We start from the raw sequence: 15,000 nt of genomic DNA, 5'->3' as shown, positions 1-15,000 counted from the left end.
ACACTTTATACATTGAGCATTGTCTGCCAATCCACTGATTTTTTCCAAATAAACATACACTCACACACAATCTATTATAGACACGCACGCACACATACACACACACACACACACACACATATATATATATATATATATATATATATATATATATATATATATATATATATATATATATATATATATTCTTGTGACATTATATAACCTCAGAGTAACATTTCTTTGCTCGATAGCCTTCAAAACAGACATCTGTATTTGACACACATATTCTTGAAAGAGGTGCAATATAATCAATGTTCTGATAAGAGCTAAGCCCTATGGCAACCACCTAGATATCACATACATAATTATATTGCTTTAACAGATTATCTAAGATGGAAAATACGAACACAGTGTGCAGGGAACTACTTTTAAAGTATTTGTTTGTATGCCAGGCTTAATTATTAGCCCACATGTCAAATTATCAGATGTAGTGTGCAAGACACATAATTTTGCATGTTGTTTAGTTTGTTGTTTAAGATTCATGAAAACCCTAGTAGATAACATACTATCACACGTTGTCAAGGGCAAGTGTCTTTGCATACTGCTATTGTTTATTTCAACAGTAAGTACATTCCAACTCTATCATGTAAATCTAGAAAACAAGATGATGATGATGATGATGATGATGATGATGATGATGATGATGATGATGATGATGATGATGATGATGTTGATGATGATGTTGATGATGATGATACTTGCTATTTGAAATCAGTTTTTCGTAGAAGACATATATTCCCCATATGGGCGCATTTCTATATATTGGGATTGTTTGTCTTAAATTTTGGATTATGGAGAAGTGATAACTTTACCAGTCAAATTACAAGTATCAATGACCTTATAAGTTAAGGACATGGTATTAAAATACTTTTGATCATATGTTGGTCTAATGTCTTGAAATGTATTATGAATGGCTCAGGATATTAAAGAAATGACATTCTTGACATTGACCTTGGAGGTCAACGTCAAATTTAATTCACATGTTCTAATCAGAGTAATAAACTGAATAAAAGACACATTTATTTAAGTTTTTTATGATCTGTCCGTCTGTATTACGCCATTGCTATTTTATTTAAACCTGGCACAAAGGTGACATTATATGGGACACGTGCACGCTACTTTGTTTTACAACATAACCAAATTTGACCAAATGGCCGCCATATTTGTGGATAGAAGTCAATCTAATCCTCAATGCTAAAAGATATATCACAAAGATACTCAATTCAAGTGTCTACTCCTATGTTATTAGGCATTAACTATCTTCTAAGATTTTGACCTTGACCTCCAAGATCAAATAGCAAATTCAAGTAATTCTATTTAATTGTGATCAATTACTTTGAAATAGTATCCAAAGACATTATATAGAACAGGAGATACAGACATGCATCATGTTGCTGTTGATATCACATCTTACCGAATAGTAGCCATATTTTGTGTGAAATCAACCGCTTCTATGTTAAGGAACAAAAAAGACAGTCACTTTACCATTACCTGTCCGAATGTTATCATTTGTGATCTTGTTTTCGATCTGTATATTTGACCTTGAACTTCATCTTTGTGAGTCAAAATTTAATAAATAAAATCAATTTCATTCATTAGTGACAGATTATTCCCTTAGTCTATGCCTTCTACGTACACGGAACACCTGGTAACATTTGACTCACAGCACAAGGTCAATGTCAATTTCGGTATCCACAACATAAAGGCAGTATACGTGAAGACACTTCAATTAACTCTTGGAGCATTATATCATTCACTCTACCGATTCCTAGGGGAATTATCCTGCCGTTCAATCGACTGATGATGTCAATGACATGCTGTTTAACGATGCCAATACGAAGCCGAGACATATTCTTGGGTGACAGTCCAATTCTACATAGAACATTGTCATCACAGTGAAATGGAAATAACACGTATTCAGACCATGTAACATTAATAGTCAACCAACTGAATCAAATATAAGAGCTTCATTGAAATATACATTTTGGTTTTCCGAATGTGATTATATATTAGTGGCCGTGTATAGAAGCAATTAAAATAACACGCACGTGTTTATCCTTTGATTGACAGATACGACGAGCTTCATACAGGGGTATCAATACCACAACCGAATCACTACCCTTATAAATAAAATCCAACTGGCCTAAAGGGTATTAAATCAGAAAGGATTAAAATCACTACTGCAGTGTAAAACGGTATGGTTGACTGCAGATTCATTACAATATAACTTTTTTTAACAAGTAACTCATCCCTAGTTTTAAAATTAAATCCACAAGTACATCATTAGACGAATTCTGTTTGAGCACTTAGTCTAACAGTTAGCTATCTTTCTGTCCAAAAAAAGTTACTACTGAACATATTAACATTAAATTTATCATACACACATACCGACACTGTATATGGAAAAGTGAACGATTCTGTAATATTCATAAAATATGCCATGAAGTTTTCTCATATGTTACATATCCACATTGTTTCGTTTCGTCATTTAGTGTGAGAGCTCTGCTTGGAAATTGTACAAGAGCTGTCTGATTAATCTACACATAATCACATCAACATGGTGATACTCTCAAACCTGACATATTACATGGACAAGGGAGACAACATTTTTAACATCTGCAACAATGCTATGCAATTTTCTCCTATCAGCACGACCCATACTCCTCCTGTTTGTCTAATAGGTAATCTATGGTTTTAAATCTTCAAGCACTATTGTCATGCTGTATGAGCTGTAATCAACGAAAGAATGTTTTGGTCTCGAAAATGACCCTTTTAACATTCTTTGGTGTGTGAAATGTATGACAATCTTTGTTATCAATCTTAGTGAGCTTGCCACTCATATGTAGAAAGCAACAAAACGCTTTACTATGATGGCTATAAAATCAACTAAATTTAATTATCATAACCCAAAAAGCACGACTTAGATGTATTTTTTTTTTCAAATTTGCACGGGGCAAAGTAAATGTTGCCAATATCAAACAACACCTTATGTTCATACTTACATATATGCATTGAAAAGTGTTTATCATATGTTAGAAAAAACCATAATGGATTGAAATGTTATTACAAATAATAATGAGATAATATATTCTTAATAATTAAAACAGTGCCCTGCTCGATAAGCTGCTCATAGATAATGTTTAAACTGATTTTAAAAACATGTGATTCATTAATGCTAAATCATTTCTGTCACATTCTCTGAGCTGTAGTCAACGAAAGAAAGATTTTGGTATCTAAAAAGGTTCATTTTTAGCATTCGTTGGTATGAGAAATCTATTTAGATCTTTAAGATTACTCTTCGTGTACTTAGATTGCCACTCATATATATCGAGACAGAAAGGAAACGAAACATCTAACAGAGATGGCTATAAAATCAACTAAATATATTATCATAGCCCCAGATTCACGACTTAGTTGAAATTAAAGTTATTTTCCTCAACTTTCTACAAGGCAAAATAGAGTGTCCAATATCATACAATACCTTATGTTCATAATTGCATTATACATTTTTTATAATACAATAGAAAAAATCGAAATGGATTGAGATGTTATTACAAATCATCATAATAACAACATTATATATTCTCAATGGTTAAAACAATCCCCGTAGATAAACTGGACATAAATGATGTTTGAAATGTTTTTTTTTCTTTAATGTGATTCATTAATGCCTTTGTATATTTGTTGACAATTTATTTGAATGATGGATATAAAGAAAGAGCTATCAGGGGACTTGATCTCACTAGAGCTGTAGCGATTTGAGTTAACATTCGAGTCAAACGTTAATCTAACACTGAATCGTCTGTGGAGGCGAATTATATTCATCAATAATCAAGGCTGAATATTTGCAATGTTCGAAACGAAACCGTCAACTGATAATAATTATTACTTTCTGCTTGGTGATGCCCAGAGGGTTGGAAAATATGCGTGCTATAAAACTAACTTTAAAAATAAGTTATTTTTACATTAGATTGCATGCACGTACATGCACAACCAGAAAAGGACATAGTGTAATTATGATATATTCTGTACGACATATACTTACACAAAGGTTTTGCAACATTAGTAGTTGAATAACCAAACCATGATATGTCTAGTTCCGGGGATCATATTTCGGAAATAATTATTGTGCAATTGGTTTGTCATATTACTGTATGATAGAGCATTGTAGCTGGTACTATCTTGTTCTATAACCCCCTCTCTCCAATCCCATTTATCTTTGGCCATCTGTTCTTTCCATGTCAGCTGTAATCAACCGAAAGCTAATATTGGCAAGTTTTCCTTTAGCAGTCTCTGGTTTGAGATGATGTTTGCTAGAGATGGCTTTCATGAGATGTCCAAGTACGTGAATTTAAGAGAACATGTTATATAAGAATGTTTATATGCAAATCACACGAAATGTTAAGATTTTATGTTACTTGGCACACGTGAACATAAAATACGGATTTAATATATAACCTGGTCATTACACATCATCACAGCACGTGTCTACATCATTAGATCTATGGAGCTCGAAATATGAGTTAAAACTTTCAAAATCAATTTTCCTTAAATCACGATGGACGATGTGTTATTGTGTTATTCCCTAATAGCGTTTTCATTCCAGCAGGAAAACATTCGTGACATAACATTTTATCGCTATGAGTCACTAAACGAGTAGGTACATTACGATTTATTGCTATATAAGTGTTTTATCAAGTTACTCTAGCTCTCTAGCTTTCTAATTAATTCCACAATCAACTCATTAGACGGATTCCATTTGACACTGACAGTAAGGTACTTATCGGTCCAGAAGGTTGCTGCTGGACATAATCGTATTAACCTTATAATATTTGACAAGAAAGAAGGGCACTCTTGTTGTAATATTTGTAACATATGTCATATAGTCTCTTTATATGTTAAATATGAACGCGAGAAATGCACATTTCTTTGTTTCTTTATTTAGGATAAGAAGTTTGCTTGAGCACTGTACACGATCGAGTTATCTGATTAATTTACACAAAACGTCTCTTCGACATAATCAAATCAATGTGATGAGACTTTCAATCCGAACATTTTACAGGGAAAATGTAGTAGCGTTTTTAGCATATGTAACAACTTACACAAAACAATTTACTTCTATGAACACGTAACCCCTTGTCCTATTTGCAATTAGGTAATATATGGTTTTACATCATCCAGCATTTTTGTCATCTCTCACTGAGCTGTAATCAACAAAAGAAGGGTTTTGGTATCTAAAAAGGTTCCTTTTTAGCATTCGTTGGTATGAGAAATCTATTTAGATCTTTGAGATTACTCTTCGTATAGTTAGACTGCCACTCATATATATCGAGACAGAAAGGAAACGTAACATCTTACAGAGATGGCTATAAAATCAACTAAATCTATTATCATAGCCCCAGATTCACGACTTTGATGAAATTAAAGTTATTTTCTTTAACTTTCTACAAGGCAAAATAGAGTGTCCAATATCATAGAATACCTTATGTTCATAATTGCATTATACATTTTTTATTATATGATAGAATAAAACCTGAAATGTATTGAGATATTATTATAAACCATCATATTAACAAGATTATATATTCTTAATTGTTAAAACAATCCCCGGGTAGATAAGTTGCTCATAAATAATGTATGAAATGATTTTTTTTTTAAATATGATTCATTATTACATTAATGCCTTTGTATGTTTGTTGACAATTTACTAGAATGATGGATATAAAGAACGAGCTATCAGGGGATTTGATTTCAATTCTCACTAGAGTTGCAGCGATTTGAGTTAACATTCGAGTCAAATGTTAATCTAACACTGAATCGTCTGAGGAAGTAAATTATATTCATCAATGATCAAGGCTGAATAGTTGCCATGTTCGAAACGAAATCGTCAACTGATAACAATAATTACTTTCTGCGTGGTGATGCCCAGAGGGTTGGAAAATATGCGTGCTATAAAACTAACTTTAAAAATAAGCTATTTTTACATTTGATTGCATGCACATGCACAACCAGAAAAGGACATAGTGTAATTATGATATATTCTGTACGACATATACTTACACAAAGGTTTTGCAACATTAGTAGTTGAATAACCAAACCATGATATGTCTAGTTCCGGGGATCATATTTCGGAAATAATTACTCTGCAAATGACTTGTCATTTTATTGTATGATAGAGCATTCTAGTTGGTACTATCTTGTTGTCTATAACCCCCCCCCCCCCATTTATATTTGGCTCTCTGCGTCCTTCCACGTAAGCTGTAATCAACTGAAATATATTTGGCAGATATTTGCATTTAGCAGTCTCTGATTTGGGATAGTGTGTGATAAAGAAGATGACTTTAAGTCTATGAATTGAAGAACGCAGTTCATCTAAGAATGTCAATATGCAACTTTAATACACAAAACGTATAAATATTACATCAATGCCAAGTTATTGCATTTAAACAGTTATATAGGGATTATATACCATGGTCGTTGTACCTAGCAAACAACTAATGTACGTCACTGATTCTGTCCTGCTCGAAACAAGAGTCAAAATGTTTATTATCGCCATTGTTCATGAATCATGATTGATGAGTTATGACAGTGTTATTCCCCAATATTGGTCTTCATTCAGCCTGAAAATACTCGTGACATAATGTGTTGTTAATATGTGTCGCTAGAAAAAGTAGTCTCTTTAAGTTACCTGCATTTTGCTGTTCTGAACGAGGAATGTTTTTTTTTGTTTCGAATAATATGTATTTATTAACACTAAATATTTTGCAGTATCATCACAATGTTATAATTTTGAAGCAATAACTCCTTTCATTAAATTAATGTTACTGGGACATTGACAAGATAATATTGGAGTAAACTGCTGAACACATTTAGCTAGGGAGCCTAATACATGCTTCAGTTAATCAATATGCATATCTTAAAGTTTTTATTAAAAATGAGGTTTATTTCCCGTCATTATCGATTAATTTTTATTCAGCAATAAATGTGTACATTGTATGCTGAGTCTAGTTTAGAATTCGAAGACTTTATGCGCACACTTAATATACTCAGACTATTTACTAACTAACTTTAATAAAGGCCTAATCTGCATACAAATATGTAGGGACCGATTAAGATGACGTTCATTAGGGACAGATCAGTTTCTTCGGCCTGGGGGGGGGGCTTCACCCTGTTTTTGAAATTGGCAGTATTGGGGGGGGGGGGGGGTCATGCTGTTTTGAAAATTGTGGATACTGGGGTCATTGTGTTTTGGATTGTGATGAAATCAAAAAATCCCTTTCTACAATGGCATACAGCCTTGTCTGAAATGTGGTACATGTAAATATTTGTTCTTGTCCCTGTTTCCTACAGCTAATCTTTAATATTACTTCATGTAATAAGGGTTCAAACTTAACTATACATATACATGTACATGTATTACCTAGCTACCACACTAGTAACAGAACATGTCATGTAAATGCTTGGCCGTTTCACAATCAATGCTTCACTTTTATTGCACTTTGGGGCAAAGGTGAACTTGAACGTTTCATGATGGTAATCTTCATAGATAGATATAAAAGAAGTTAATCTAAATTGTTCCACTCCAGTATGAACTTGTTAGAATGGATTAATACACTTTCTATTTTGGACACTACATGTTATCGACTCTACAAATCACCACATCTCATCAGATTCCAGTGTCTATTATACACTAGGTATGACTACCTAACATTCTCTAACGACTCATTTAAAACTTACATTTACGTTAGCTTTTCAAAGCTTGGAAATATTACCTAAATGGCTATGAATAACCTAAAACTGTCTTAATGCAAACAAAAACCCTTCAGATCTGCCAGGGGGAACCCCAATGACTCCCTCGCCCCCAGAGGTCACTCATACATTCAACCAACAACCACATGCACCAACCTTTTAGTGTCATAATGGTATTAAACTTTTCTTAAATGTTTTCACCCTGTGCTAATTTTAGATGATATTGTCTTTTAAAGATGTGAAATGTTTGCAAAGATCGTCTAAAATTGCCTTAAACCTCAAAATCTCCCCTACCAATGATACTACCATTAGATGTGCTGACCTTTACTATGATGATGCCATTTAACATTTTAAGAACACATTTCAACCCTATGTAAGTCATAAAGAATAATTTCTGGAACTTTATGGTGCTGTCTTGTAAAGCTTGCAAATTATTGTCTGAATAGTCTCAAAATTTACTTTTCAGAGTAACAAACCTCCAGGGATTCTATGGAGAAACCCCCTAGGATCCCCCACAAGAGTTTTTGGTTGTACAGATAGTGGGTCAGTGACTTTTTGTCGGCCCGATGAAAGAATCGACCGACGTATTTTTTACCAGCAAGTGTATGCTTACATTTACTACAGCCAGATAGATAGTATTTATCACTGTAGCCAGATTGTCTCTGTGCAGAAAAAATGACAATTTGAGTGATCTAAGTGACAACATTGTCATGACAACAGTAGTCATGTTACATGCATCATACATATTAATATTAAATCATAAGCGATTTTTTATGTATTTGACATCGTTTGATAGTCTGTTTTTTGGCTTTCATTCTTTAGATTATATTGGCAGATGTTGTGCAGTCATATATAGTTAACTGCATATAATAATCTCTCAGTTTAGTGTATCGTATTGTATTCTAGCGTGAACTCATTTACAATATGTGTCCCTCATATTGGCAGGTGAACCTCTTAAACTCCTTTGTAATCTACACTAGAGTGAAAAAAACAAGTATTTTAAACCTAAATCTAGTCACTGCCATTGTCATCCCGCAATAGCATTGTTAACCGGTAGTGTCTCTCATGGTCAAACATTTGTAAACTAGATCGATATATTAATCTTATGGTGTCGAAAAGAATTATTTCAATGACAACAGAAAATGTTTGTTTTTTATGCCGAATGATCAATAGACGATGAAAAACGGTTTACAATAAAAAAAAATATTTCGATACTCGTTTTTGTATCAAACTCCACGTGGAGTTATATTTGAATAAACTTGTCATTAATAAATTATTTTACCCCTGCAACTACACACAACGTTTAGTTAATGTGAGTGAGTGTTGCAGATAAACTTGGCTCTACGAGGTTATTATCGTGCTGTTTATAAGTGTGTGAATAAAGCTGCAATTATGTTAGTCCAGTGGTAATCATACTAATATGCATGTTTGTTTCTAATACTATCCATATAATGTAATGCCCATATATATATATATATATATATATATATATATATATATATATATATATATATATATATATATATATATATATACCATTAATTATTTTCTAGGTGAATCCTATATGTACGGAGAATGTGCTAGAAAGGCATTGAACGTATTATAGGTATACAAGGTGTTTACTTGTGATTCTAAAAAAAATAAAGCTGTCTTGGTATCGTTTGAGTAGGCGACAGCCTGCAAATATCCACTCTGCTCCTTGTAAGCAGGAAACGCTTTTGAGATAAGCAAACATTTAATTCCTGTTGTATTGAGTGGGAATTTCCAACTAAATGGGTCTTGAAAGCCTTCATGATAATAAGGTCATCCATCGATCTATACCTTCTGTTTCGCTATAGGCAAAAGCTGTTATTCTGTTGTACGTTTGTTTTGTTTTTTACATACAATGCATTTGCTAAAAATGATCAAATCTTATTCAATTGCTAAACTCCCCAACTATTTGATTTCACATTATTATAGTCATAGTTATAGGTTGACATTCAATATTGCACTTTTCACTAAGGATAATCTACACCTTATCTCAATTCAATTTATACAATCAGCAAATTAGAAGCAAAGAGGCACAGGGAGGATATGTTAAACTAAACCTAACAATACATTTCACCTTTGAAAACATCCATTACAGGTAATGCCTTATTCACTAGCACACCTGTTGTTTTTTTCTGTTCGATAACTAAGCATTGATTTCAATGGCTTCAAATTAATTTGCCATCAGGTGTGTTTGTTTTTTCATAACACGTTCCGAATATCAATTAGCAGCGGGTGTCTGTGGTTAATATCATTTTGATAAAATGTTACACGCACAGTGTAAAACATAGAGATTGACATTAGGAACTCATCGGTACATAGCTACTTTATCTAAAATTTGGAGCAATTTACAGCAACCACTTGAAAATAAATGTTCTGGGGTGTTTTGAGGAAATGATGCATAAGATACCATTTTTCTATCCACTCTAGAAATATATTAATACTGGTCGCTGCATCGCTGCATACGTGGTAAAAGAGAAATACTATGTTTTATCATTGTAATTTACAAACACCTTGTAAATGAATAGAAATTAACACAAATGAAGTATTACAAATACAAATACAGTGACACTACTTATTTGTTAACTAAATGCATGTATTACCTAGTGATCTTGAGGTTCCTTTTTATTCTAGGTGTACAAAACATAATACATACATACATACATACATACATACATACATACATACATACATACATACATACATACATACATACATACATACATACATACATGCACACACACACACACACACTTACATACATACATACATACATACATACATACATACATACATGCATACATGCATACATGCATGCATGCATGCATGCACGCGCGCACACACACACACAGACATACATACATACATACATACATACATACATACATACATACATACATACATACATACATACATACATACATACATATGTAACAGACAGTACATATTGTTCAAGTTAATTAGCATAATTATAGGATATTATAGTAAACGTTAATATTACGCGAATAGTTTATTGCTTGGCCAATTACAAACATTCCCAAACTGCCAAATTGAAAATATATGTTTACAAAATGGTCCATGAGTAAACAATTAATAATCTCTGATAAGAAAAGTACAGTTACAATATTAATTCAAGGGAATGGAACATTTTAATTATTCGTGAGATAGAGGCACCTGTATTGAACTCATTAAATTACCACTACAGATATTAAACAAGGATTTAATGCATGACAGCTTCTACTAAACAAACAGACATATCACGTGTCAACATTAACAACTTGTAATTTAACCCTATTTACAAGCTTGAATCGTAGAGTGGCATTCAATTCCCCTCCAATCGTACATTCCCTAGACGAATTATATACGCAACTGAAATTTCCTTTTCAATTGCATGCCATCTTTAACTTTTTGAAATTGAGATTGATCCAGGTACATTTATTTTATTTGAAATCAATATCAATTTGGGATTTAATCCGTCCTTCATGGCTGGGAATGTTTGCAATATTTAGCTTGATATCCCTGAAACCAATTACACTCGAGGTGATTTACACAAATATTTTTTTTATTTTGTCATTATCTGTAAGCGCAGAGCTATGAGCTGATAACTGAATGTAGTAAAAGTTATCTAGGACAAATAATAAATATGTATAGTGTATATGAAAGAGTATCAATGAACATTCCGAGTAGCATAAACGATTTCAAAAATAACCTGTACTGACATGTCAGAGATTCTTGCGGCAAATAGCTTTCCTTCCTCTTAAATTAAACTGAACTTTTTAGTTGGTGCCGTCCGGTGCTTAAAAGCTGTTCTTTTTATCGCTAAAGAGATAGAGAATATTAACTTCGCTGGTACCGTTAACAATACGCAGCGTTGTACACTTGTTTACTTCTAACGAAGAAAGGGGTTAAGTTAGAAGGAGAGATAAAAAGTTCATCCATGTAAAATATCATTAATTTGAAACTATTTGGATATAAGAGCACTTGTATTCCAAAGTCGAGTATTTGAGTTTTGATGACGGAGTGGTGGAGGTGGTGGGGGTGGTGGGGTGGGGTGGATCTAAAACGTTCTGGGTGATTATAGCTTACATACATTTGATTGATATCAATTCTTGCCGTTGGGCATCATAAAATAAGATTGTCGATGATAAGTGCAATTACATGTACTGGTGTTTATCATGAATTGGAAATTTTACCTTTGTATGCGGCCTCATCAAGTGAAAAGTACCAAGGGCAAAATTGCCACACAGTTAACAAGTACTTATAGTTTATTTTACCCGCGTTCGATCACGATCGCCATGTCATTACTACATTGAAGCTGATAAAAATGTATGTGATTCGTAATAGATGACGATAAATCACGGATTCTGAAAAAAAAGCAAATTTCTACACCTACCGCATTGGCACATATTGGAATTCCTTAACTGGCGTTCCACAATCCATACCAAAATATTAGTCAACACAGAGAATCACCAAAGTTGTAGTGGTTTGTTGATGCTAACATAAAAGACAGTTTTGTCACTTGACAGGTTTCAAATACAGACACAGTACACAACGGGAATATATATTAACTTCTGGCAGATATTGTGATTCCGTTGAAGTTAAGGAGTTGTACCAGTATCAGACAAAATGACACGTCTTTCCAATTACCAAGCTTATTTTGCTCATACAGACTTCCTTCCCATATCTCTATGCCACAACAATGTCAACGTCTGCTGACGCACTGAACACCGACACTAGCGTAATAGTTGGTTGGGTTTTAATATCGCAGCAACGTTCATCGCAACAGGAATCTACCATTCACACACGGGGGTGGGGGTTAATAATGTTAATACATATAACGTGACACATGTCTTTACGTTCGAATTTTACAGCAATTCTCCAATTGTCTATGTGTTTCTTATCCTTTTCTATTGATTACATGGGTTTTTACGTGCTAAAAATACGATTATATTATGTGATATTTATCAGAAGTTCGTAAATCAACCCCTTCGTTAACGTGAGAATGCTGATTGGCATAGAATCGACAATCACACGTAATAGTAACAGAAGGGATTGTATAATTTCTCGTGTCTGGAGAGAATACGCAATTACTGTCAGAAAATTAAGAAGAATTCACCAATTTCCACTTAGAAATGAAAGATCACTCAAAACATCAACCCTTCACTCGGATTTCTCTAGTGCCTTGTTTTGTGCGCAATTATTTTCTATTTGATTCAATAGTAATGGGAACACTGGAATATTAAAGCCTTAAAAAGAAAGAACCGGGCTTAATTTTCCTCCTTGAAATCATGACGTAACTGGCTTCCAGCGGTTCAAAATGCTGATTACATATGTATTCATCCTTCAGTGATTCCCTTAAGCATTTTGCCTTGTTCTTGATTTTAAATTCTTATAAACATTAAAATGATAATACTGCTAAAAGTAATAACATTTGAATATTGAATTGTGTGTCACAATATAACCTGTCCCTGTTTTTTTTTTCTGAAATTGATTGAGGAGCAGCTTCAGAAACTGCAAAATGTAGATAACGGCAGATAACGGCATACGTGTAACAACGCAATATTCATAACGTCATTGGATACGTAATTCTATATATTGTAATTAATTATTAGACAGGCATGTGTAGAAATTGCGTATAAAAATCTACATAAGTCGATACATCATTGACTTCCATAAAGGTCATTTAACATGTCTTCGAGACATAATCCATACATTTTGGTGATTACAGATCATTTGCAAAGAAACAGATAACAATTGCATCAGATCAAAATGATTATTATGTATTGAATAACTTCTGACTGAGTTGTTACTTGGTAATGTCTTTGGATCATGTAACCTAGCTCCTCGGTGTCCGATGTACGTATCTAGACACACAGACTTGATGTAAATACCCTGCATGTAAGCAGATATGCAAGCAACTAATTTAGAAGACTTGCTTAGAATCTAAATTTATACATAAATAGTGCACCTCGTTTGTCGTTGACAAGTTAATCGGTTGCATTATCATTCAGGTTGTTTTTTACCCGGAGGATATATAATCTAACCCAAAGGCAAATAGTTTATGGAACAACAAATAATAAGGTCTCATGAGTTGTAATCAGTAACATATGTAGCTCGTATAGTTTGGAGTTATTTGCCCTCCTGCATGCCAATAGGGTTCATGACCTGTGTACATACTCATTATACTAAGAATAGGACGCCAAATGATATGGTATATAATGGCGAACAGATTCTAAAAACATTTTTTTTCAAGTGTAAGTATTGCTATTATAACCCCATGTACTAAAATACGTTGCATCATGTCTGGCAAACGATAAAACTCGCCCGGAATGTTAGATGAAATATAAACAAAACAGTTATTTAATATATGATTACAGAATACATAAATCAGAAATACATCCCGTAGTCTTGGTTTAATACCAACACACACTGCACGTCTGAACCACACTCCGAACACGTTTATTTCGACTTAGATCTGCGGGTATATAAATTGCAATGTTTAGTATGCTAGAGCATATTGTATTAACATCGCAGCCTCAGGTGAAGTGCCCCAAATTCATGAATATGTCAAAAACAAGGGTTTTAGAATATACAAATATCAGAAGACAACTATGGAGAAAAATGACCCTTTCCTTTTCCAATGACCTTTATCATAAGTATATTAATGTCTTTTAAATCATAATAATACTGTATGCGAACATATGGTGCTCGCGTGAAATAATTTTTGCTATTCCTCCTACTGCTATTAATATACTATAACTCATTTGAAAGGTGATACCGCGCACATTGTTATCGGTACAAATCAAACACGTAGCTTTTTTACACAAGTATTTGGCCCCAGCAACCCTTTACCTACAGCTGAGTATTTCCCATACTATAATGTTTCCAAGCAACGATTTTCGAATCGCATTTCGCGAATGGTGTTGATCGATTTATTGAACCATTGAGCGAGTGTCATCGATGTAGGAATCTCGTATCTGGGTAAAGCTAAAACAATCGGTGACAATTGTAGTTAAGAAGGGTTGAGAAGATCGTATCATATTAATGAGCGTGATGTCGAGTTACAATAATTATTGTTTTGTCGTGAGTATGGAGCACATTGTAATAATGTCATGTTGTGATTTCGAAATATAGCTGCATTTACAGTGTTATGTACGAAGGTTATTTACTTAAATATTTAAT

At 33.4% G+C, this 15,000-nt stretch overlaps 1 protein-coding gene across 2 annotated transcripts in view; it reads right to left on the bottom strand.

Moving 5' to 3' along the window:
* The window catches only part of LOC144448438 (tumor protein p53-inducible protein 11-like), a 131,661-nt gene that overhangs the window by 67,271 nt on the left and 49,390 nt on the right, over nt 1-15,000 (bottom strand). Inside the window, exon 1 of one of the 2 annotated variants that reach the window (XM_078138687.1) lies at nt 12,212-12,455. The exons of the other annotated variant lie outside the window; for it this stretch is intronic. Coding sequence (XP_077994813.1) covers nt 12,212-12,258 — 47 coding nt within the window. The 5' untranslated portion in view covers nt 12,259-12,455. Of the gene's footprint in view, nt 1-12,211; nt 12,456-15,000 lie in introns of those variants that run through there. 2 annotated transcript variants of the gene reach the window in all.

Source organism: Glandiceps talaboti, chromosome 17 (genome assembly GCF_964340395.1).
Source record: "Glandiceps talaboti chromosome 17, keGlaTala1.1, whole genome shotgun sequence".
NCBI lineage: Eukaryota > Metazoa > Hemichordata > Enteropneusta > Spengelidae > Glandiceps > Glandiceps talaboti.
The sequence above is the reverse complement of the archived record's forward strand: the minus strand, read 5'-3'. Positions and strand labels throughout refer to the sequence as shown.